Source organism: Seriola dumerili, unplaced genomic scaffold (genome assembly GCF_002260705.1).
Source record: "Seriola dumerili isolate Sdu_G_001 unplaced genomic scaffold, Sdu_1.0 BDQW01000138.1, whole genome shotgun sequence".
Classification (NCBI taxonomy): Eukaryota; Metazoa; Chordata; class Actinopteri; order Carangiformes; family Carangidae; genus Seriola; species Seriola dumerili.
In genome coordinates this window covers 14,210,171-14,237,528 of record NW_019174393.1, presented here as the reverse complement: position 1 = coordinate 14,237,528, position 27,358 = coordinate 14,210,171, and the positions used below count along the sequence as shown (strand labels likewise).

The following is a 27,358-nucleotide window of genomic DNA, read 5'->3' as shown; positions in this document are numbered from 1 at the left end:
GCGTGTTAAAGAACTACAGATGCACTTGAACTGGAACCATGTTTCTCTCACTTTTCTGTCTGTTTATACTCTGTAATCTGGACAAAAACTTCACCTTGAAGTCACAAACTGAGGTAAAACTGAACAAAAGTGCAATACTTGATCACAAAATATTTATTGGGATGTCTCATCAAGTGTCAAACACTGATTTATGTTTCGGAGTACAAGAAAGTGAATGTTCCTGTAAACGGAGAGCTGCTCACCAAGTGTGTGTGGGATCATTGTGTCTTCTTTGTTTGCAGCTGTCCTCGCAGGACAGTTTAGGCCACAATAATAAGACAGATGAATTCTTCCTTTATGTTTTCAGTCCAACAACGAGGTCAGTATGTTTGAATATTTTAACTGGACCAAAAAAAAATTGTGGGCCACTCATATGCATAACTGCCTGCTCTACTTTAACTCTTCTATCAGAAATGAAACAAGATCAAACGGAAGAAAAGTCTCCAGAATATTGTGGTTGTGTGTGTGATCCAAACAACTGAAAAAAATGTCAGGACCCTCTGGAAATGATGTCACCAAACTAGGCCAACATACTGTAAGTATAATGCAGAGACAAGTGCATTTCATTTGAAAAAGTCCAATTATGGAAAAAGGCCCGTTCTCAGGCCGGGGAGCAGACAACAGCATTGTATAGCGGAGGTCTTTAAGGCCTGCGTGATTCTGGGCTGACAGAAGAGAACAGAGCGGTGACTCAGAGGAAATACCTTTCATCCGACTGACACGCCGCTAAAGAGACACAGGAAGAGGCGAAACTTGAAAAGATAGCACCGCCGGGAGCAACGGTCACCGAGGGAGAATGTCCAGCCTTGACTCACCCGGCCCTGCTGCACAGCCCACATGCCATTCAAGTTAAGTGGGACAGACAGGATAACCCCTGCTCCGCAGATCTGTGCAGTGAGGAGGACGGGTAGTGGAAGTTGTCACAGGAGGAAAACAGTAATTGGATGTTTCCTCGTTGCAAAGAGCATTGACCTCAGTTTTCAGGTCATGAGGAGGATTTGGGAACTTGTGGTTTGGCGACAGATCTCTATCCCACTTCTTGGGTGGCTGCTCCAACAGAAAGGAAACACCTGTAGTCCACTGAATGGAATACTGACCAATATTAATATCTGATTAGGTTCTATTTGATATTACATCATATGATTGTCATCCCAGAGCATTCAGTGAATGTACAATAAAGGCATATAATAATATAAAGGCTGGTATGTAAGAACAAATCACAGCAGGATTTGAGACTCTTTCTCACCAGTGTAATACCTCAAAATTTGGCATTGCTTTTTTTTTCTTTTTTTTTCTTTTTTGGCCACTTATGGACAGCACAACAAGCTGTAAACACAACAGTATTATCGCCTTTCCAAGCTGGCATTAGAGTATTAATTTGAAGCTGTGTGTTCAGCCACTCAACAAATGTCCAATATTCATTCAACTTCTCACTCGTCTTTGGTCTCAACCAACTCCTGTGTGAAATATCTGGCACTTAATCTGCTAAATGCTAACTTTGTCTTCTGTTTGGTGCTGGTCAGGGAGCATAAAGTCACATTATCAGAGCTGCCTGAAGCTGCTGAAAGAGAGGTCAATGAGAGCGGTGAGAGTGAACCAGACCAGTAATCTGAAGTCAAACCAAAACAATGAGCTGAAAGACACTAAAACACTACATAGGACTGAAAAGAATTGCATTCAGGTAGTAATTGTCAGTGGGTTGGATACTATTGGCAACTCCTTTCACGTTACCCATAGTGATTTGAGCCATTGTTAATTTAAAAATATCATTAGAGCAGCTTTAATGTAATTTTACATTTTTATGTTCATAAGGACAAATAATTAAGACAGGGATGACTCTTTTATTGAGTCTAAATCTGATGTTATGTCTTCACACAGTTAAAAACTATTAACTGTGTTAATATTTCTCTTGCTCACTTCATTCAAGCCAATAATTAAAATTTAAAGTCACGCTGGCACACGAGTAGTGGTGGTGTTGGATTGTGACCCTGTTTGTTTACCATACACACCAGTGGACTAGGAGAAGGAAGTGTGAGCCTGTTCACTTCAGAAGTCTCCTTTGTGAATGTTCTAGCCAAGTAACCAAGAAACACTCAGTTAAGAGAAAGCAGCCAAATTCATTTGGTTTGGAGTGACGTGACATTAGGTACTCAATCTTCGCTTTTATCTGAACAGTGAAGGCTGAACTGTAGGAAATGAACTCAAAGCTCAGTATCTGAAAGCCATCAGTACAGTGAGATATTGGTTGTTTGGGTGGCGTTCTTGTCCCCACCCTCCCAGTTGAATAGGAAGTGATATCAAGGCCTGTTGACGGTTTCATCAGCTGTTTAGTCTGTCCACTCTTCTGAACACTTCAGCCACACGCTCACCAGTTTCCAACTCCAGCATGTCTATCATCTGATGCGGCATTAAGACATCAGTGAAGGAAACACAAACATGGCTCTGACCCATGGTCCTGCTCACAATGGGGCTCCCCCTGCAATAAAATATGATGAATGGTCAGTAACTTCCTACTCAGGCGGGCCAAATGCAACCACAGCGCTTGCTGCTCAGACGCAGGGTCCCCTGCTGTACTCTACTGTACATATTTGGTGTGTGTGCGGTCAGGAAACCCCACAAAATGACTATGTTGTATTACTGCATGAGACAAAGAGACACCAGGCCTAACCATAAACATGGGCATATGACAGCATGGAAATAGCTTTGAGGAATTCCTTAAGGTTGAGAGAATGCCTAAACCGGGACTGATGCTGAGCACAGTAAAAAAAATGGCTGCTTGGTTTGGTCATATAATACTTTTCTCCCACAAAATGGCCAAACTAGGCAGGAACAACATGTGACATTTTTATGCAAGTAAACATAAAGATTAAAAACAAAATTGTGTTTTGACAATGTGGAAAGGTTTGTGCTCTTGACTTACCGATAAGTGCTGTCAAAGCAAACTGTTTGATTTTATAGGTAAAAATTCACCACTTTGAATAAAAAAGAAAAGAAAAATCAATTTTTTATGTATAAAAAGTGACTTACACAAAATGTGTAATTAAGGTGAATGTTTGGTTTCTTTTTCAGCAGCTGTTTTAAGCGGAAAAAAAACTCTGACTAACCCACTTTACGCTAACTGCCAGACACCAAATGTCTGGTAGGCAAAGTTAGCAAAGAGCTTGTGAACGTAGTGGGAAATTTAGCAGCTATAGAGCCTATTTACTTCAATGTTTTGGGGAAGAGCAAAACAAAGCTAAAAGAAGAGTGAATATTGGACATGCATTCATCAGGTGGAACGATGCTAATGTTGCTCCATGTCGTGTTAGCATGTTTGACTATGCCCAAATAGCCAAGAAAATGTATAAATACAGTTTAAAATAAGTACAAAACTTTCAAACACACCCAGTAGTGGCTGAGGAAATGTAATTTGTCTGATTACAGGCGAGTTCACACTGTCTTTGGTAGCTAGCTGTTACCCTGTGGTGAATAGAGTGCCACAAGTGAGATGTATTTTTGTAGGCCAGCCGCGAAGTTAGCATCAGCCTGGTTCCCTCAACAAAAAGTCAATGGGATTTTTACATTAGCTTTTGGATTATTACAGAAAATAAATTCTATGACAAACAGCAGTTTATGATACTTACATGTTTTGTTCAACAGGATTCACAAATAAACACCACTTTATGATCCTTAAAGCCTAAATACAATCAGCAGAAGTAAAAAGATAATGTTAGGCTGTAAACCAACTGGACCACGGTTACATGACTTCAACATCACCACGACTAAACTTCCAACTTGTAGTTTAAATTAGCTCTGACCTCTTCAACAAAAGACTTTCCTCATACAAAGTTAGTAATAGTTTGTAAGAGCGCAAGTATAAACACAACAAGGCTGTAAAGGTGGACTGGTGAGTAGTTCGGTTTTCGTGTTGGGCGTGATGACACTTAATGTCCCCGACAACCTCTGTAGTCTCATTTAGCCTCTTGTTAGCAACCGACATTCTTAAGAGACATAAAAACTTTAAAAAATCATGACAGGAGTATTTAGTGACGTATTTTATGTTGTAGAATAAAGTGAAAATATCTTGAGCTTGTATTAACCACAGACCTTATTCCAGTCATCTAACAAAAACCCATTTAAGAAACCCATATACTTCGGGACAAGAGAGCAGGAAGTGCTAAAATGCAACTAATTTCCAGGTTTTAGGACTCATTCCTGCAGCTTTCTATTGACAAGCTAACCTTTGTGTTGGCAAAACTGAGCCGAATAAAGTGTACCACTACACCTCATCAGCAAAAACAATGAAGCTGACTAACAGTTCTGGTCACACAGTTTAGTTTATAGGAATGTAGTGTGTAAGTTGTACGCACAACCTGTTTAGAGAACTACTTAAACTGTTTTGAGAAAGGAACACTAACTAATGTTTGTTTACCCATATTGCTTCCCTATAAACCAATGTGTTATTCTTTTTGTAAGTATCGTGGTGTACCCTATTAAATGTCTCAAGTAAATTGTATCAGTTTCTTCCGCTAGAAAACTGTCAAAAGAAGCCAGTGTTTCCCAGCAACATGAGCAGTGGAGGGAAGGTGCGTGTGGGAGAGGGAAAGAGAAAGTGAATTAAGGGAAGATAGTGGAGTTAGTCATCAGCAGGTCAAAGGTCAAGGGTGTTAACAGTGGGTCCACAGGATGCTGACGTCACTCACAGGGAGGGTGGAGGGACTCAGGTTTAAATTTAGAAATGACATCACACTCTCAGGACACCCCTCTGGTTTATTTTTATTTTTTTTTGCCTATTGTCCAAAGATTTCATCTCAAAACCATTTTAGAGCTTTGTTGTCAACCCATGATGTTTGGAAACTTAGGCAATTGGTTACTTCTTTCAGAATGACTCATCTGACCTTTGCATAAAGGAGAGCTATTATTTCAAGAATTAACCCTTCTGCGGGGAGTGAAAAATGCCACAGAGACAACTGTTTATAATTAAACAAAAGAAAAAGAAAGGAAAATCAAAAGAATGCCTTGAGTTCTGCTGATTACAGCATGATACAAGCAAAGTTTATATTCAAGCTCCTTAAGATAGGTTATGATTGTCACTATGCTCAGCCGGTTGTTGCACTGCATTGTAGCATAGATGTGAGTTACAAGCTGTTTAACCAAAGAGTGAGTTTTCCTTCCCAGATAATTTCATTTGAAGGTTTTTATTGTAAAGGCCTGAAAAGGTCAAAGTTCGTTATTTTTCCTTGTAAGTTTTGCATGAAAGAGAGAAGAAACAAAAATGTACAGTATATTTTTCTCTCTTGTCCTTTTTATTATCTTGTGACCCTTAGATTTGTCTGGGGATCTTTTAGGGGTCCTCGACTCTTACTTTGGGAGCCACAGTTTTAGATCAGTAAGATTTTTTTTGTTGATGTCATGTGTCTGCATTTGCTAGATTGTCTCTGCGGAGAGATCCCACGCACTCCACCAAAATTTGTTTTGAGCAACTGTTGTTGGGAGAACTCCCTTTAAAAGTCAGTTGTTTGGATGGATCAGTCTTCGTGTGGGTAGTGATGAACCTTCCCCTGGCTGAGACCAGAAGGTGGGTCTTGTTGACCATAGCTGACCATGATTTGCTGTAAAAACCACAGCAGGAGGCAAGTCATCCCACATTCATTTTTATGGCTGGAATCCCCCATTAACCAGACATGAGACTCTACACAAACATTTATGCACAGTATGGAAACATAGTCACATTACGCAATTATTTTTCTAGCTGTTAAGAAATTCGTAATGGTGTTTAGATAGCTTACAATAACAGTGTCTTTGTTAAGGGGATCTCTTCCCGTCATCGACCCTCTGTTGTGTTTGTTCTTTTGTTTCTCCTGGACGTGAACCTGAATATCATTTAGAAAGAAGTAACTATTAAACTCATGCAAATGCCCCAGAAATTATATAAGAGCTGTTTTCTTTTGAGGAAACCCCCTCTCTGTATGGTATGATACAGTGGTTATAACATACCCACATTTCCCTAAAGTATTGGTTCCCAACCTGAGGGTTGGGGCCCCCAGAAGGGGTCATATGACAAATCTAAGAGGTTACGAGATTATTTCTGGGCTACGAAACAAGAAAAAACTAAATTGTACTACACAAATTAAATGTATCTTTTGTTCTTTTTCATCTTTGCTCTTACTCACTGTTTAGTTTATTTTTCAGGTTTCAAAGACAAAATTGCGTATTCAAATTAAACATTATATAAGAATTAAATAAATCTTTCATTTATAGACATTGAATCATGTTACATGTGACGATGGGTCACAGTCGACGCAGGACTGAAATAGGGGGTCACAAGTGAAAAGGTTGAGTCTGGTAAAGGAAAGTTCAGCAGCCACTGGTAAGTTGGTAAGATCTCGCAGCTTGACAAATTTCAACAAAATGCGGTTCATAGTCAGGCCTGAGGCCATAACATGATGACCCATAACAAGTAAATCATGAGGCACAGAAGTAAAAAAAAAAAAAAAAAACACCATTCTTTCACTGTCTGATCATTTCTAGCAAAATGGATCGTCAACTAGATTTTTTACGAAACAACAATTTCAACACATTTCCCAAATCGCTACAAATTTAATCCAATACAGCACTGGGGCAACTGTCTACAACAATAATAACAACAATCCTGCAAACTTTAATAGCATTTCACCAACAGACTGTACTTGTAACATAATATACCTGAATGTACCTAACTCAGTCAACTCATCCTTTCACAAGGTCCAAAGAAGTATTACTCTCCAAAACCCAGGCAACAGCCAATCAGCACCATGTGTATTTTGATGCAACTCCAGATGGGGATTATAAATCACTAAACGTTTCCTGTTATTAAAATACATTTACAGGATTGCACAGCCTGTTTGCTTTCAAGTTATTTGTTCTAACTAAGTGTAATTTGGTCATTGCTGTAATATTGCAGCAGTGTATTACAGAGTATACCTCCCATCCCTGCTGCTTGCACAGCCGGTATAAATACAGACTAGGTTTGCCACATCCAGCTGTTCCAAAACATCTTCCTCCTTGATGTTCCTCCTCTCTCCTCCCTATGTACTGGCTCTTAATTGAAAACAGTGGCGGTGCTGACATTTGGGCTGAGCCCTGTTATGCACTCTGCTGAAGGCCGCCCTTCCTTCCTCTGCTGTCAGAAAAGATGCTGACTCCTCTTGCCTTGTGTATCCCTTCATTTACTGCGCCTTATCAGCAACACAGTGCAGGAAACATCACTTCATATGTCATGTAGTGACTTTGGAGTGAGTGTATCAGTATTATCTATTTCAGAAATGTCTTTTTTTAAATTTAGTAATCCAACGATTTATGTGTTTGCACCTGTTGCACTTTCTTTCTCTCTAATGTAAGAAAATATTCATTATGTAACATGAAAGAGTTGATATTAATGGAATCTGTCACTCCTGTTATTGTTCTTTGTCTTTTACTTGGAGGATGATCATGCTCTGAGTTTTGGAACTACAGTTTCAGTTATGCTTTGGAAGTATTAAGACGTTTGTTAGCATTTTAAAAGTATGGTGAATTAGCTATTAGCAGTTCCTGTTTGCAATGTACCTGAAGATGTACAGATGATTATCAGTGGATGACTTTGACACTGAAGAAAACTTCTGAGTTAGGCAAGTTCTGAGTTATAAGAAGCATCTTTTTTCTATTATTTCTAAGCACATTTATGGACAAATATGTGTGCTGTTTGTGTGTTTAAATTCGACTGAGTTATGACTCGCAAAGCTGTGGCTGATTTTCTAAGCAAATTGCAGAGTGCTAAAGGTTTAAAAGTACCTGGTGGAGGCGCATCCCTCAGTTTGAAAACCTCTGTTCAGATGAAGTTAAATGCATGAGTTTCCTGTCAGAACATTTGAACAGTTTAACTTCTCACTCTGCCCCTTGCTGCTTTTGAAAACTTGTTAAGAACTTTAATTGACGTCTTGGCGAGCTGTAATTTCCTTGACAATGTTGCATGAAACTGGCAAACCACAGAGTGAAGCCCAGTGTAAAGCGCTGCTCTGTCAAATCCAGACTCACATCTGCTTTGCATCCTAAGGATGCTGCACCTTTACAGTTTCCAGCTTGCTTTATTTAATGTATTTCTGTGGAAACAGGATATTGGGGCGGGACATGATGCAGGAAGGAATTATTCAAGGAAAGACACTGTGTGGACATTTTCTTGGAAACCACGTGATTACAGAAAGGCGACTGAATTATTGTACGGCAGCTGAGCAGCTTTCATGGAGGGTGAGAACAGCCAGCAGTGTGTGACGCTGACCTCTGACCTCCCTGTGTGTGTGTGTGTGTGTGTGTGTGTGTGTGTGTGTGTGTGTGTGTGTGTGTGTGTGTGTGTGTGTGTGTGTGTTGTGTGTGTGTTGTGTGTGTGTGTGTGGTTTGTGTGTGTGTGTGTTGTGTGTGTGGTGTGATGTGTTGTGTGTGTTATAGATATCAAATTTGAGCTCAGAAGTCAGCTGTCTGCCTGTTTGTGTCAGCGTCGCTCACACATGTTTGGATCCATGATTGTTTTCTCCAGCATCACCAAGCTGAAACTGACTGAATGATTCCATGGGACAGTGCACACAGCCACCTCACTCCTGCTCAGCCTTTTCCGAGAACTAATACTGCAGGAGACTCTGGAAAATGTGAAAGAAACATCATTTTTCCTTTTAGACTGAGAGGAATGTGGCACAGCGTTGATGGTTTTTGCAGGACTGGCTCGCCCGAGGCCCGTCTGTCCTTTTCCTTCTGAAGCAGGAATGTAGGTTAGTGAATTGATTAGCGCTAATAAGGCCTGTCCCTATTACAGCACGACCGCAGAGAAGCTGGACCGAAATAGCTCCTCTTTAGTGCAGTCTGGACATGTACTTAACACCGACTTTCAAACAAATCTGTGTTTATTTAAAATGGATGGACTGGACTCAAGTCGTAGCTGTGTTCTGTTATTAAATCGTATTGGTTAACCATCTGTAATATTAACCACCTGTGAGATCACTGAGATATTACAAGCAGCTCTCCCCTGACAGCACTTTGTCTGAATATTCTTGAAGACGGCGTAAAGGGGGGATTTGTAGCTGTGCTTTAAGGGGTTGCTGCGTAGCACATACTGTAGCTGCCACAGCTACACCATACGCTACAGATGGTAAAATGTAACTACAAGTCTGAGCTGAGGCAGCTACAGAGACACCATGTGAAGACCACAACAGTTTTGTCCGACATGTTAATAATGCTGGTGGAGATGATTGGCACACACACACACACACTCAGATGTACCGTGACGAGATCCAGATGCCCAGAGGCCCATTGTTGTGCCATTCTTCTGCTGCCCTCGCCTCATGTTGCAGCGTGATGCACACAATCCCTGGAAGCCTAAAACATCCCAGTTCTTGCATGGCCTCATGCATACCCACCCGACATGTCACCCATTGAACATGTTTGGGATGACTTGAATCTGCAGATGTGTCGCACTGCATGAGGCAAATGGTGGCCACGCCAGGTTCGAACTCATTTTAGACCCCCCCACCCCCCACCCCAAAAAAAAATGCACATCTGTTGCCCATGTCATGTGCCTAATAAATGTCTCTTTTCAAAATATCAAAATAAAACTTCACATTTTAAAGTGGCCTTTTATTGTGACAGGCCCAGGGCACACCTGTGCAGTGATCATGCTGTGTAATCAGCACCTTGATATGTCACACCTGTGAGGTGGATGGATGATCTTGGCAAAGGAGAAATGCTCATTAACGCGGATTTAAACACATTTGAGAGAAAGACGCCTTTTGTCTGCTGAAAGTTTCAACTTTCAACTCATGAAAAATGGGAGCAAAAACAAAAGTGTTCTGATAGTGCATTTATACTTTTGTTGAGTGTACTTCACTGGATGTGTTAAAACGTTGATCTGCCAACCATTGAGATTCATCCTCTGGGGATCATGAATGTCTGCAGTAATTTCTTTTTACGGCGATCCATTCAATAGTTATATTGTAATAGATATTTCAGCCTGGACCAACTGACTGACCAACCAACAGACAGACCAACATTTCCATCCCACCACTATCAAATTTTAATTAAATCACATGGAAGACGAGCGCAGGGGAACCATTTTTGGCCGCATCATCAAACACTGACCTGATATTCAAGATTTTGGCTGCTTACGCTGCTGTTACTTGATTTGGTTTTGATTTAATAAGTAGATATTTTAACAGTCTGCAGTCTGAAACCTTCAGAATGAGACAAACATTAACCTTTTGTTATTTGCAGCTCCTTATTTAACAATGACTCAACTCACTGTAATCAAAAGCACATTCTTTACTTGATTTAAACCTGAGTCACTTCCACACTCAGTGCTGCTGTTATTGGCTGATATTGGCGTCTTGAAGAGAATGAAAGGCATAAAACTTTCTATAGATGGTATCACTGTGTTCATTAGCAACAGAAGGCAGCAAAAAGATTATTAAATGCAAGAATATTACTATACAAAGGGCTGTTCCATCAGCTGAAATCATTAACAGCTTCTGTGTGGGTTGAGTAAAGCTGAAGTCTTCTGTAGAAGATGCTGTACAAGGTGCCTCCGTCCATCTCTGTCACTTGTCCATCAGTACCTCAGTGATGTCAGGAAGCGTCCGCCCTGGAAATTTCCATCCTCTGGAATAAGTTGTGTTTTCCACACAGCTGTCTCCCTCATGGAAACACACCAGGACGGAGCCTGATGGAAGCCAGATGAGCTGAAATTCCACAACAATAATTACCGTGCCCAATTATACAGCTTTTACAGTACACACTTTAACACAATGGGTGTCTACTGTTAGCTGCAGTTCTGGGCGGATGTGAGCCCCTGAGGTTACCATGACAACTCATAAATATCTGTTATGGCGGAGTATCCAGGAACGACTGCATGTGTCATGCTCACGTCACTTTCAGAACCTGTGAAATTTCTTTTGAGGGTTTACAGGGGATTTTAGTCTTGTCGGGTCTTGGTCACTTGAAACCCAGTTTAGTCTTTAAACAACAACAATTTAAACAATTTAAAATCAGCACCTGTACATTTGTAACTTTTCATTTGGAAAAAATACTACAAACAAGACAATATCAAGGCTGTGATGTACGGCAGAGAGACTTATATTGATCTGAGCAGTAAAAGATAAATACAGAGGAGGGTAGGTATGTGTGAAAAGTGGCAGGTGAAATTTGATCTTTTTTCAGTGATAGGCTGTTTATCTCTGATCAAAGAGGAAGTTTGACATTTTGTAGAATATGCTTTTTGTTTTCTTGTTGCTAGTGAGATGACAAGGTTGACACCACTCTTGTGTCTGTTCGGGAAATATAAAGTGAGAGTTAACTTAGCTTCTAAAGCCTATAAAGCTCTTTATTTATTACACTGTACTGTGTCTGGTTTGTTTATTATGAACCAAAAACCGAAATGCTGCTAAAACATTTTGTGATTTTACAACCCGCTCATGGTAACAATGAGACTTTGCTTGTTGTACGGACACCATTAGTGAGTCGGGGTCAGAGAGGCATTATGTTTTCAGGTCGTCCGTCCTGTTCTCGTGAACATGATATCTCAGTAACGACTTGAGGGAATAATTCAAATTTGGCACAAACATTCACTTTGGACGAAGGATGGAGGACGAGGATGAACTGATTAGATTTTGGTGGTCGAAGGTCAAAGGTCGCTGTGACCTCCCAAACATGTTTTTGGCCATAACTCACAAATTCATACGCTATGACAACAATTTAACACAAATGTCTAACAGGAGAAAATTATGACGTGATGACATTTTATATCCAAAGGTCAAAGTTCAACTTCAAAGTGACACCATAATGTAATGCAAAAACACTTATTCAGTGATGTAACTCAGAATCGGGAGATTGTGACCATATTTTCTGTAACATGACAGCTGTGAGGTCTTTTGGACATGCCAAGCTAATTGGCTTCTGGCTGTAGCCTCAAAGATAGTGCACAGACACTAGACAAGTATTAATCCACTGATTTAAATCCTGTCAGGAAAACAAATACGTGAATTGAGTGTTGACCTATTGTACATGTGCATGTGTATGAAAAGTTTAATAGGATGCAGTAAACCATTTGATAGCCTGCACGTACCCCTTGATGCTTGTATAACCGTGGAGATATAAACACAAATACAAACCTGTGTTTCTCCAACATTTACTGCGCTGCGTTCAAACACTCCTCCTCCGCATGTTAATGTGTTAAAAAAGCTCATCTGCTCTTCATCCTGAGCTATTGTACCCGTCGTTACAGTATAAAATCTTTATGTAAAGTGAAGGGTTACACTCCTGCCTTCACTTGATACGACTCAAACCTTTACATGTGACATTTTCAAAGAGCATTGAACCCTTTCCTGTCAGGTGTATGAATCCAGTCAGTAACTTAGCGGGGACTTGCATGATGAATGTTATTGGTCTCTTGAGGCTCATTTACTCCACTTGCAGGGTTTGATGTGGGCAGGCTGTCTTTGCTCCCACTGTGGTCGGACTCTTGAAAAGGATTCTGAGTCGGGGTCCCCTGCTCTCGTCGTCTGCCCAAACCATCACGCCCCATGTCTCCTCCTTGATGTGGCAGATTTGAGCGGCCATAATAAAAATTAAGAGATCATAAATGCAGGATGGATGCACCATGTGTTTTGGTGGATAATGCATGTGCCCCCAAAGAGAGGTTCAACTCCCTCTGAAGCACTGCACCACTCTCTACACTCTATTAGCTTTTCAATGGATGTAGTGTGTGACCCATATTTGCTTGGCTTTGTGTTTGATGCTTAAGTGGAGTTTTACATTACTTTATTGTACTATATAAATTCAGTGGGTAATAATACCATTTATGTTGCCCTGTATAGCACAAAATTGTCATAATCCTGAAGGACTGACGGGCTGTTGATCAAATGTCAGTCCTGTTCTCTATTTTATAAGTGCACAGACAGGTTTCATGGTTTTTCCTACTATTGTAACTGCATGTAAGTCACTTACTGGCTGTACTAATTCACTGCAGTGCAAAAGAAGTTGGTTTAGTCGGTGTTGTTGCATTTGATGAAGGTCACTGGTCACAATCAATTTTTTTACCGAAAGATGAAATGAGTATGTATATTCGAATTAATTCAAACGAATCGTGGGTCATTTTGAATTTGTTTCCATCTTGATTCTTTGAAAAAGTGACAGCTGTATAGTAGCCCACAAAGCTGGATCATGAGTGGGTTTCAGTTGGTATCATTGTGTTTGAAGGAATATACAGGTAGCACAGGTGAGTGCCCTACTGGGTCCTACAGGTAATTTTCAAACAATTATTTAATTAAGCTGTTGTCAGTTTTCAAACAGTTTATAGTAGATACATATTGTGAATGATTGTGTTTTATTTGTGCATCTGACTTCACCATGTTGGGACCTATAAACATGTCACCAGTGGACACAGTCCTGGTCTCATGGTCCCCTCTTATTTTAAATGTGGACAGTGGGATCTGGAAACTTCCAGTCGGTTTCTGTGACTGGAATGTCACATGTTGGTGTTTTGAAGTTTGGGAAGCGTGATTCACCTCAGACACCGATCTGAGCGACAACCCTACATTACTCACTTACAACAGGCTTTGTGTTTACAGCCAGAGGGAGGGGACGTATGTGGGGTTGGAAGGGCTTCCCTGAAGTATTTCCATCATGTGCCAGGTCTGGTCGTCTGGCACATTTGCTGTAAATGAAGCGAGCCTGTGTTACGAAATAAAACCTAGACAGGCGAAAATCACCCACCATATAATTAGCTTTTTTAACATGTGACTTCTTAACGTCTTTACCACACTGTATTCCTTTTACAGATTTCTGCTGGGAACAAGAGGCTGAGTGGCACTAGTGCAGCTGCAGTGAAACAGAGAGCTGAAGTTTTAAACCAAAAGTTCCACATCTGAGAGCGCACTAATGGCCACCAAGGCTTTTTTTTAAGAACACAATCTTGTTTTGTTAAACAATCTCGTAAAGAATATCAATTACTGTAAAATAAAGACTCTTCCCATAAAACAGCCTCCTTCGTGTCTGAGGGAAAGGTTCCAGCCACAGTTCACACCAGTGACACACAACATTTTTAAACTCTCCTCTGTTTTATGGCTGGAGGCTCAGAGAGAAGAGTAATACACAAAGTAAAGAGAAATAATAAGTCAACACATGTTCAAAGTGTTAAATGTTACAAAAAGTTACAAAATGCCTTACGAAATATAGAAATATATAAAAAATATAAAATAAATAGAATATAGAAAAATATACTAAAACCAAAGTAAAAGTTACAAAATACAGGTCAGTTATAATGATTGAACACCATCACATAAAACAAATTTTCTGTAAAAAAAAAAAAAAAAAAAGAAGCACAACAGCATTTAGTACAGCAAAGTCAATCGTGCTACAATCAGTCGGATTCTCAAATGCTTGTTTGCTTATTCTGACGGAGGAGGGTTAAATAAGTTAACCCTCCTCCATCAGAGTAACTACTCCACAACAGGTGAATGGTTTTCAGAGAGTTTTTAGGAGTTGATGGTGCAAAAACATCTTCTGAAAAAACTGAACTTATGGGTGTCATATCCATAGCAACTAAGCTAACCAGCTTGCTAACTGACAGCTAGCAAGTTCGGCCTTTGTTCGTAGAGGAACAACCCTAACCTTAACCCTATGTAGAGGAGGAGACCTCTGTGGATAATTTAGCAGGTGTCAAAATATCAATGATTGTATATGGTTTATATTTACCACATGTAGAGTACAGTAAATGCTTCTGAACTGAGGCAGTTTAAGGTTTCTTTTCTCTTTCACTGATAATGTAACATCATTTCAGGTGACAGTGCAGTTTTGTGGTCTGTGAATCAATCAGAAAACAACAGTGAGCGCACGTCTCCGTCTGACGCTCAGGTTTCATCAGGGCAGAGGATGTGGTCAGCTCTCCCCGACATGTTTAGCGTCTGCCGTCATTGCCGTGTTGATGGTAATGGCTGGAAGGAACATGTCCAGACAGAGTGGGTGGCTACGGCCCCTTCCACCCAAAACACTCTCTCCAGCAGACAGACACACATCCACACTGTCTTACATCTGGGCTTTCCTCAGTTACACGCTAAACCTCAGGCATCCTATCAATCATCATGTGACGCACACACGTAACTCCTGCAGAACTGTTGAACTTGTGACCAGCTTCATGTCCAACCAAAACATTATGCGACATAGACTATGATCTCATTTAGTTGTAAACCATTAAAACTTAATTGCTGCTAATTATAAGATTAAATTGCGCAATAAATAGGCAGGAATATGATTGGCAGGATGTGATGATGCAGAATCCTGAAAGTGGAAATGATACAAGGTTGGAGCAGGATGAACTTCTGCCAAAACTTCAATAGCAAAAGAACAATGAACATAGTCTGAAAAAATATCAGACATTTAAATAGAAGAAGTAGTCATCATCCTATTTGATTTGTAGTTTCAGACCATTCACAGTTGATTCGTTTCTGAAGTCTGTGACCCACATACAGCAGCATTTGGATTCTGATGCTCTGCGATGTCTTCTCACTGATGCCGAGTACACCTGCAGCTTTGTGGGTCCCTGGAGATCTGGGGTCCTGATTGGTAGTCCAGCCTCGTCAAACACCCATGAAACTTTAAGTCAGCACTTTAAAGTTGTGATCCTTAAGCTTTCAGTTCTTTGTGCTTGTTCAAGGAATTTGAATCCTGTCAGATAACAACAGACAGATGTAATTAAAAAATGTGAATAAATTGAAAAATGCTGATCACAAATAAGATCAAGAATGGGGACTGATTTAATGAAAATGTTATGGAGTGTAGTTTTAAACTTGTTGTCATTTCTTGCATTTCAATCCAAGATGCCAAAGTACAGACTGAAAACTAGAGAAAATATGTCGCTCTCGGAACCATGTTTCATCTCTGATTATCAATATCTTGACAATAGTTTGGTTTGAAATTGTATGATTTGAATCATAGTTGAAACGTGTTGAACAGCCCGATGACCATTTAAGCCATCGACCATTTAAGACACTCATTGTCTTATGTGTCGTAAGTTTCAAATTCTTATATCCATATTGTTCCCATTTGCATTTTCCTTTCTCTGCTGAATGATTGATACTTGAAAATGAATTGTAAAGTCTTGATACCGCCTCACCTCCCCTCTGTATTCTGGCAATTGAGAGGTGATAATGGAGACAATTAGAGAACACTTTATCTTGGCAGCGTGTCGGCCGGGCCTGTACTGTTACAACCTGTCAACAGGAGCAGCGTTCACACCCTGCAGCCGCTCCGTGTCTGTTTAAGGCCGACAGCAACATTAGGATGTGCAGCCCCGTCACTGTCAGGGAGGGTTTGGATGAAGTGAGAGCAGCTGTTGAGGCGTTCCCTTCCTTCTTACAGATCTGAACTCTTACATACATGATCTGGCCTTGTGCCTGTGGCCTGAACATCTTCTGTATCTGCATCATGTTACTGTGTTTATTTAAGTGTGTGTTTCACCTGGGGAATTTTTGGATCCTTACATCTACACACCTTTTTTGAAAAATGCGATATGAATGGAAGCGTTGTGAATTCTGACTTCCATGCAAACTTTGGATGTGGCAGTACTGAATATTCTTTGTCATAATAGCAGTAAACTTGATTTAAGGGCCCCTTATGTATCCTGGCCTTGCTGCCTAAGACCGATTTCACATAAGGGTGGTGAAAGTGCCTCATAAACTGGAAAAGTCCCTCTTTAGATTACATCCCATTTATAATCATATCAGTAGATTTATCAGGGGGCGTTTAAAACCGCAGGGAGGTTTGATGTCATCTGCTGATGTTTCATCCATTACAGTTCTACGAACGATAAGAAATAACATGTTTGCGGGCGGTCAAACCCATCCCCATGAGCTGTGGTCTTCCACCCAGCTTCCCAGAACCTCGCTCTTTGGTGTAATAATCTCGACATTCTTCTGACTCCAGCTCACGCCTCCTGAGCTGGGCAGCTGTAAATTCAGCGGTGTGGCATGAGAGCCAGAGCATTTATATGGTTCTGGACACTTCATGTACAAATCCAAATCAGTTGCAAAGGAAATAGTTTTCCACTTTTGGTTGCGTCTAGATGTGGCGTTTACCACATGTCTGTCTTACTGTATATTTAGAACAGTACAGATCTGAATGTCCTTACTTAGTATGACATCCTTTTCCAAAGTGTTGACACCAATAATCCCGGAGCCTCCTTGGCCTTAAGGCAGCACATCCCTCCTTTTTCTTTATTTTTTCTGCTGCACATTAACATCAGCGTTTTATTTAAAGCAGCTGTAAAGAATATTTTTTATGTTAAAATGTATAAAAATATTATCACCTGACTTTGCAGCATCCAACACTTCGCTTACTCCACTCTCACTGGTGTCGTTTGATAGTCTGCCATATCACTTGAATAGGGTGATTGTGTTTCCAGCTTGTTCCCGCTTACCCAAAGTGGCTAATAATCAGCTAATGTAAATATACTGTATATTTAACCTTTGACCTCATTGGTGGCCCAGGAATGTTTTGGTGCTTTTGCACTTGCTATTTAAATGCCAAAAAAGCAAATAGGCAGAGAAAGACTTGGGTTATAATACCAGCTAATTATCTGCTGTTGTCTTTGTCTGCAGGTGACAACTCCTTCCTACCCTGTGGTGGTCAAGATGGGACACGCCCACTCTGGTATGGGAAAGGTGAGTAAATTAAAATATACAGAAAGTAGTCCCAAATCCCAGAACTTTAGTCCTGACCTTGATGCCTAACCCCTCGCCTTGAAACTGCCTGGATTTGGGGTAAGGACACATTTTAAACTGAACATATTTCAGTTAGTTTTTCCTCTTTATCTTAAGCCAGGAATACTCCAGAAGGCGTCTAACTGATAGTGAAAAGGATCTGCGTCACACATACAGCAGCTCACCAGTTCAGATTTCCACCTTTACATGCTCAGATTACAGGATCACACTCCAGTCCAGTGATGCAAATCAAACATGTGACATTAAACCAGACAGCTTTGACTGGTCTGAAGTTCAGACAGGAGGCAGGAGATCACAAACCTAAACGCCCACCTGTCTTATTTTGTACAGACCCGTGCTGTCTCTCCGTGATCTTTAAAATCAGTCGTGATGGCCAAATCAAAGTTATAATCGGGCGAGTGAGGAGCGTGTTCCCATGTTTACTCTCACTGAGCAGATGTCTGATTGTTACAAAGGCAGAACAGCACAAACACAGACAGACACACACCACTGATAAGGTCTGAGTACAGTCCACTGGCAGTTTTATTTTTGATGTTCTTTTATGCAAAAGTCTGACAACCTCAGACAATCTAACATGATCGCTGCAGGGGAATGACTATAGACTGATGTCTGTCATTTCTGTTGAATAAATACTGAACACCGTGGACTTTCTATTTAAAATGGATTTTGTTATTTATTTATTTGAAGACGCGGTTACACAATCAACACAGCTATGAGAAAGCTGACGCCCTCATTCTCCCGAACACGTGTCTCTTTCAGTCTCTTTCGCCCGCCAGTCGTTTGGATTCCTCACAGCGGTAGGCACTTCCTATATGTCTTTGGCCCTCGTCTGTCTGGATGGGCTTGGTTTCCTGTTCAGGAGCCAGACATGCTATAGAATTTCCCATAAGGCTCTATGGGAACCAGGCAGGACCTCATTTAACCCCTCAGACCTCACAGAGCTCTGAGAACAGACAGGAACATGTGGGATTTAGGTCATCGCTGTTCTGTTTGCTTTTGACACAAACCTGTAACACTGACAATGATTTTGCATTTCTAGCTTAATAATAACACATTTACTCAACAAAACACCAACTATATATGTGGCCTGTAATAATACATCAACCATAGCTTAAAGGTGCTACATGTTGCACTTTAGATCATTACTAGATTAATGTTGAGCCACTGCTGTCACTTTCATGTGACAAACTGACATAACAGCAGCAGAAAGCTCTCCACCCACTTTCCTCATGACGTCTTTCTCTGTACGTCACTAAGTCTGGACACTGACCAGTGTGACATGAGTTTTTCCACCAGGAGCACTTCTTCATCTCTTTGCCAGTGTTTCACCTTCTCAGACTGAATTGTTTGCTACTCTGGGTGGGTTATACGCTTGCAGCAGAGTACTTGACCTGCTGCTAGCTATCAGGTTCTACCTCTGGAGCCATGATGGGAACTGTGAGTCACTTCCCTCCATTCAGTTGATTTTGTTGTTTCAGCTTCTGCATGTTTACTGTGCTATAGGCAAGGCTCAGGTCTTAGCCTCAATGCTTCAAACTTTAATGTAATATGACAGACCATGAATAATGATACATCTAGGTCAGTGTTTTTCAAACCTTTTCACACCGAGGACAAAACCATTAAAATGAAACTCACAGACCACCTAAATCTGCACTACAAGTCTCAGTTGTGGTGACTACATTACCAGTAAAACTTAACACTCGCCTGTTGTGTTCAGTATGTCGGAGGTTTCATTTGATATTCTTTTAATTGACCCAGTCTTAAGCCACCGCTCCGTGATCTTATCTGTTGTCTGTGTTTGATATATATATTGAATAGGCTGCTGATAACTGCTGAAATTGAGCCCAAGGCTAACCATTAGCTTCATCCACATTTCACACATCATTTTTGACATAAATTATAAAACATAAACTGTAAACTGGTGTAGCCAGGTGAGTATACAGTGTTGTAAAATGGTCAGTTACATTGAAGTCCAACAACACTGCAAAACAGTAATGTGGTCCACAGTGGACACTCTGAGAAAGGCTGAGCATCTGGACAGTCTTATCAAAGCACAAATCGCAACAGTAACTTTAAAAGATAAAATAACACATTCTTCCTCTCACAAATGAAACAGTGAGTTCATAATCAATGAAAACATGCCCTTGCTCTGTAGTGAAGTAAGCTAGGCTAACAGGTATTTTCTGGTACAGGCTTTATAGGTCTGTTATTGGCTTATGTTGGCTAATCTGAGCAAACTTTTAGATACAGTATTTCTGTGTAACTGATATTACGCATTTTTGTGACTTTATTAGCCTTTTCGCTTATGCTAGTGCTACAGTACGTTTTAGCTTGTAACAGAAGAACATTTAACATGCTGTGTTTACTTCTTGTTTTACATCTGAAATGTTAGTCTGTGACATGTTGATGTTAGCGTAGCAGTAACCTAAGTATAGAAATGTTAAACTGACCCACAAAGAGATATTTCTAAAGTTTGCTAACATTAGCAACCATTACTACTGGTCATACCAGACCAAGTAACACTGTAGTACAAAGACACACTGTTAACTATGAAAATAGAAAAAGTAAATCCTTTAGTTTTAAAACAGTCTGTGATATAGCTTGAGAAGGCTAATGGACATATTTAAATTTTGACACAATTCCTTCAAGCTGTTAATGCTATTTTACTGTGATGTTTACTTGCAGCTGTTAGCCAGTATAGCTACAGTATAGCCAGTACTCTGTTGATCTGACTTTATCAGCTGGAAAAAGTAAAGATATTTTCTACTCTGCCCTCTGAGCTCATTTCAGAGACTAATGGATTTAGTTGCAATTGAAAGCTTCATATGTGGGTTTCAACAAGTATATTCATGTAATTACCCATCAAAGTGACAACATTGTTTATTGGACCACAATAACCATTAAAAGTTGCCCTTCTTTTGAACATTTGAACCTACTTTAATGGTTTTGGTACCGATCACTCATGCTCAGTTTGGCTTTATTTGTTTTCCTACTGTTGGTTCTCTTGTATTTGGTGAGGGTTGCATCATTTTAAAAGCTCCTTGGGATTTCTTTGTTCCACCCGAACAATTTGTATTTCTTTTTCAGTGGTTTTGTTTGTGTGTGAAAGTGCACTAAACCTAAAACCTTATAAACACAGCATTAAACTGTTTCCTTAGACCTTACAAATTGTCACGTTTAGATGAAAGTGTTCTACAAATTCAGACCTTGAGTCATGCAGCTAACTTACGGAATATTAACATCTGAGGCCTGTACACCCCTAGAGAGGACGTGAAGTTTAGATCAACAAACAACTGCAAACCGATTTCCATGTCATTTTAAAGTGAGATTTCAACCTTTACTTGAAGTTTACTTAAACCTACATTTAAACTGACATCACAAGAGCAAAGCATAGAGTTTTGTCTTCTTTCATGATGGCACATCAGCATTCCTGCGATGGTACCAGTGAAATGGATCATGATGAGTGAGTGGAAACTATGGACTGAATAATTTTGCATCTCAGACACTGAGCTCTGACATTTCACCATACACTACAGCTGCTGATTAATGAGTTTGTCTGCAAAGATGCCCCATTTCCCATAACCTTGTAGAATACACCTCATAAATCTGTGCATCAGATGAGTTAAAGGTCCCATACACTTTTCCAGTGGTTTTAAGAACCAGAAACCATCTCAGTATAGTTTTACATCTCCTCTCTCTGGTTTTACCCTGGAGCTCTAGAAAAAACAGGTCGGAAATCCTGCAAGGTTGGATGGTGGATTCAGGTGGGCGGGGTTTGGGGCATAGCTGAGAGTGGCGACTGCTTTGTTGTAACATCACAAAGTTACAGAAGTCCTGACAGCTAATTTTAAGGTTCAGTTCGTGAATACAGGCTGTGTGCATTTCTCTGTGGACTGAGCGCTTTGATACTTTCACAGTATTAATATAGAATGTAGACCTGCTTTATAATCAAAGAAGACATGGAAATTTCACTTATCTAATATAATATGTGACTTTTAAATAAGACAAAGAGCTCCACCTACAGAAACATCATCCACAGAAAATCAATATAGGAGGACGTCAGAGTGAGGATGTTTGATTGACAGGTGATCGCTCTGAACTGTAGTGAACAAAGTAATTTTGTAGCCAAGATAGAGTGTAGATAGAAATAAATGGAGGTCTTACAGGTCACTTATTCACACCCTTTCCTGTGTTACGAAATCACACCTCATTGTTACCTAGTTATCTAAAAGTTAAAGTGAATTTATGTGACATGTTTTGTGCTGATGGGCTCCACTGCGTCATTTCCCCTCAGTTGGTGTCTACAGTCTTCAGTGTAATCACTCGATGCGAGTGAAGTGATGTAGTTCAAAGCTGCCCTTGGCAATGTTTTCACCCAGGGACCATTTACTATCCCGCCTGTGTGCAAGTGTGACATTCCTGTGGGATTCTGAGCAGCCACTGCCATCTTTGACAGCTCGCTCTGTAATTAGCCACACGCTCCCTCAACAAGTGTCGTTTCTCCCACAGATCAAAGTTGAAAACCAGCAGGACTTCCAGGACATCACCAGCGTGGTGGCTCTGGCTGGGACCTACGCCACCACCGAGCCCTACGTCCAGTCCAAGTATGACATCCGCATCCAGAAGATCGGCAACAACTACAAGGCTTACATGTAAGATGTTTAACGGCACCGGCATCATACACTTCAGAGGAGTATGTAGAGTTCAACCAGTGCAATTGATGACAGATACCATTTTAATGTAGTGAAGCTCACAATAAAACTGAAGTTTTGAGCCAATATCATAGGGTTTTGGGCATTTTTGCATCACAAGTTTTATTTTTTCTTCCTTTTAGAGTGGAAAATCCTGTGAAACAGCATCTAAACCTTCATTAGACAGAACAACACTCACCAATAGACCTTTTCAACCCGACTCTTGCATGTTTTGTTTTTGTGTTTCCACTGCACAGAAGATCTGTGAAGATTGGGCAAATAAGTCCAATAATGGATTACAAAGATGTTTCATGTGTGATTTTCACATGCCCCATCAGAGAGTACTGTTCCCAGAGCAGGGGCTGTTTCTGGCACTAGGAACTGTGTTTGGTCCCTCATTCCTGGGGTCAAGACAGGAAAGGTTCCTGGGTCCTTCAAATGATTCCTGGACCACAACCAGCTCTAGAAGTGGCTAAAATACACTCTAAAACTAACTAACTTTATTTAACCAGCATTTAACAACAGAGGTCTCATCGAGATTCAGGCCAAGACAGGCGGCAATAACAAGGAGATACAGGAATGGACAAAGTGCCGTAGACCTGGGACAGTCACTTTGTGCAGGTGCGTTTAAAAGCCATAAATCAGGGTTTCACAACTTTTCCCTCGAAGCTGTCTGTAGGCGGACCCTGCAGGAGAATCAGGCCAGTCCTAAAATAATAGTCATAATGGGTAATATGTTGCTACAGCTGATACTAGACAGAAAGGAATGAATAAAATTGGTTGCAGTGTTTTGTGTTTGCCTGTAAATTATTTTTCTTTAAAACTTTTACTTCATTATCTTTAACCCAGTTTCCTAATGTTGGTTAATTAAAAACCCTTGTAAATGTGGCAGGAAGCCTCATCTGCTGGAAAAACATCAGCTGCTACAATGCAACACGCAATGCCACATCACATAAAACAACTACAGAGCTAAATGGAAAAATAGGTCTCACTTTGTTCTACTGTTAAGTGAAATGAGTGTGATTACTTCACTAAAACCTACATTTAGCCTCTTTTCTTGTGTATTAAGAATAAAGATGAGTCGTGGTGCCACTGACTTCTATTGAAAAGGGTTCAGTTCGCAGCCATCAGCGCTCATCAGTTAGCATCAGGGTATAACACTTGGCTATGGTACGTTGAGCTATTCAGAAGAGTTATGTTTAATGATAAGTTTTTATAGATATTTCCCAGAGTGCTTTGCAGATAGAAAAATAAGAATTGTTTGTTTCCAGGCAACAAGGTCTGCACTCATGACATGGTCTCCTTCCTTTTTCAAACCCTCACACCCATTTGGAATGATGAGCCCTTTCTCTGTAAATTCAGCCGAGCATGTAGCAACAAAGAATATTAACTTTCAAGTCCCTGTATCTAAACAGTTATCCGAACAGAGTAGCCCAGCCTAATCTCCATCTCGTTTCCCCAGCCTCACCATGAAAAGCACGTCTTTAACGAACATAATGTAGGTGTGGACAACAATCACCGATAGTGACGATAGTTTCTCCCGTGAGGTTTTCTATTCAGCTGCAAAAGAAAAAGTTGTGAGTCACTAACTCCTGGGGGAATTTGTAGTTTTGTGTATGGACGGAGGATGATTCATTTCCTGATGGTTGTCTTTGGTTTTCAGGAGAACATCCATTTCTGGCAACTGGAAGGCGAACACAGGTTCTGCCATGTTGGAACAGATCGCAATGACGGACCGGTGAGATGACTCAGTGATATGATGAGAAAATACAGACCTGGCTTTTGTGTATTTTATACCTTCAAAGACTAAATCTCGCATCTCTCTTTTACACAAACTGGCAGTTTTTATTTCTAATTACTGACAATACAAATGTCCTATATATTTGTAACTATAAGTCCTTTGAAGTTCAACCCATCCTTCATGATACCCCAAGAGCACATTAGGTCTTTAATTATCAGCTTATCAATTATTTGTGTCCCTGTGTTCCAGATACCGGCTGTGGGTGGACTCCTGTGCTGAGATGTTTGGTGGCCTTGACATCTGTGCAGTGAAGGCTGTCCACGGAAAAGACGGCAACGACTATATCATCGAGGTCAGTTTTTTTTTCACCATAGACAGCGGAGACTTTAAGGAAACAGTTTTGAGAAAAAGGGGGCGGCAACCGTCAGTGTATTTGGGAACCCCGGCCAGTCACCTGCATGACCAGATTTCATGGTAAAACGCCGTTTCAGTGTAAACATTAGCTTTGATTCAGTCTCCTTCCCTGCTGATACTGTTTTTCATGTCACGATGATGAAAGTCAACAGGGAAGGGTGTAGCCAGACTTGATTGCACATGATCGTCGGAGCCTTGAAAGAATGATTAGTCCGTAGACCAAACAGGCAGCAGGATGAAAACATCAGGAGTCAACAGTTGACTCACTGCGTCTGCTAACAGTCTGTTTATTTCAGTCTGCTGGTAAAGTTTGGCATTGGACTTGTAGCTTGCAGTTAATAGACCAATGAAATTGCTGTGGCATGACTAGACACAACCAGATTAGGTAAAGCTTTTCTGTCAATGGCAGGGATGAACATGGCAGAAACACAAGGTGTCGCTCATAGTAATGGCCACAGAGAATTATCTGTGGTTACTCTGACCTCCAGGGAGCTTGTTAGCGTCTTTTAGCTTATTGTTTTGGTTTGATGGCCCAGAGCTGTACTGTTCCGGCTCACTCTCACAGCTCTTATCAGTGTTGTTTCCAGCAGCAGGCAGCTTCCTCCATCAAAATAGCTGAAAAATAAGAAAGTAAGTTTCATTTATAGAGCACCTTTTGAAACCTCGGTTACAAGTGGCTGTCCAGTAAAAACATTTAAGAAATACATAAGAACAGGAGATGATAGGAAAACGATAAAAGTAAAATAATAAAAACAATAAAAGTTTCACAGGGGGGTAATCACACATTTTAAAGTGCACCATGTGGTAAAGTGCATATGAAATAGGTGAGTTTTTTGCAGCTGTTAACTGAAATGGCATTTTTTTATTGGCGATTCCAGAGGGTGGGGGCCACAACTGCAAAGGCATGGTCTCCTTTGGTTTTTAGAAAAATGATCTTGCTGCATTGCATCACGGTCTATTCTTTTCTACCGTGGATGTAGCACAGACTGTATATAAAGAGAAATGAGCTTTTGATGAGAGACTGTTTGCTAACAGGTGAGCTAAGGAGGTGATAATATGTCACTTTTGTGTTTACAGCGTGTTTTTGCTGCCCCCAAGTGGCCAAAAGAACAGGTTTGATTTTAAAATTAGGGGGGGGGGGGTTACAGCTGTATATTTTAAGCAGTTCGATAACAAAGTAGAAAAACATTACCCATTGATCTCAATCTGTCTTTGGTGGTGAAGGTATCATCCCTCAGAAAGAAGAGCGGCAGCGGTTTTGCCACAGTATTCAACAAACATACAGGGAAAAAAATCATGATGAATAAAGCAAATGTCAGTTTCTACACCTACAGGAGCTGAAAATAGACCAGAGCGCAATCCAGCAACAAGACGGCTTTCTCTCAAATAGAAGAGCTCTCACTCTACTATCACTATTATTGTCACTTTCTCCCCTGGCACGTTAAAATCCTCTGGCAGGTTTGGTCATGCTGCGTGGGGGATTTTGTAAAACAGGAAATCATTAATTGGATGAAGATCAGGCAGGCAATAACTGCTGATAAAGAGAGAAGCAGGAGATTAAACGTTGTATCATCTGTAATCAGTTTTGTTTTTAGACCGCCTTCTTGTGTCTTCAGATCTTAGGAAACAGGCCGGTCTGGCACGTCTGACATGCCCATTTTTAGGCTGAGAGCATGACATCACACTTCTCTCTATCTGCACGCTGGGTGAGGTCAGTAGTGAGAAAATAAGCCCCTTTTTTTAAACTCAAACTATCTCAGGAAATATCTACCAGCTCCCCAGAGATGTGTAGTCTCGGAGCTGGACTGTGACACAGAGAAACCAGTGACACAGTCGAGGAACAATGTTCCCCGACGAGCTACACTTCCTCCTCCACGTCCTCTCCGTCTGACTGTCCCTCTTTCACCCCTCAGCATGATGGAATTTAATTAACTCTGACAGGGAAGAGCTGTCGGCCCATCACAGTGGGATCCTGTTTTTCTATTCCAGACAAAGACATCAGCCATGACACCTCTCCCTAATGAAAAGTAATGAGCTGCTCCCAGGCACTTCATCAACAGTTTACTGCATGAAGCAAACTCCAGCTTTGTGGCTCTTCACTGTAAACATGTGCAGACAGTGGAGGATGATGTGACATGATATCCCACAACAGCACCACACAGCAGGCACGGCCTAATGTCAAATGACACGACAGTAATTACACAACACGACTATATGACACGATGTGACGTGACGATAGAAAATCGACATGACATGACTTAAAATGGCAAAATGCCACACTACAAGAGTTTAATTTGTCCAATGTTTCCAGTAACTGTTATATTAGCCAACCTGCAAAACTAAAATTATTCCCTTTGACCTCAGTTTTACTTTGTGTTTGGTGCTAATTAGCAAAAGTTAGCATTTTAAGGTGCTAAGCTAAGATGTTGAACTTCGTAAACATGCTGCTAAACACTAAGAGGTTAGTTTTGTCATTGTGAGCATGTTAGCGTGCTAATTTTAGCATTTTTTGAACCATCTGAATGGGAAGAACAGGAAGAACACCTCTTATTGTGGTCACACATTATTCCAAGGTGGTTAGCCCTAGCATAAATTAGCTTTGTAGTAGTTTGTTACCAAGTGAAGCCAGATACAAACAGTGTACAGCTCCTATAAAATGAACTGAATAAGTATATTAAGTAAGTATTAATATTAGGTTTTATTATTACTTGTGTGTTTTCAGC

At 40.6% G+C, this 27,358-nt stretch overlaps 1 protein-coding gene across 1 annotated transcript in view; it reads left to right on the top strand.

Annotated features, from left to right (window-relative positions):
• Positions 1-27,358, top strand: part of syn3 (synapsin III) — a 106,879-nt gene that overhangs the window by 72,782 nt on the left and 6,739 nt on the right. The window contains exons 8-11 of the mRNA XM_022749796.1: positions 17,667-17,729; positions 22,299-22,441; positions 24,144-24,218; positions 24,471-24,573. Of these exons, the coding sequence (XP_022605517.1) occupies positions 17,667-17,729; positions 22,299-22,441; positions 24,144-24,218; positions 24,471-24,573 (384 nt within the window). The remainder of the gene's footprint in view (positions 1-17,666; positions 17,730-22,298; positions 22,442-24,143; positions 24,219-24,470; positions 24,574-27,358) is intronic.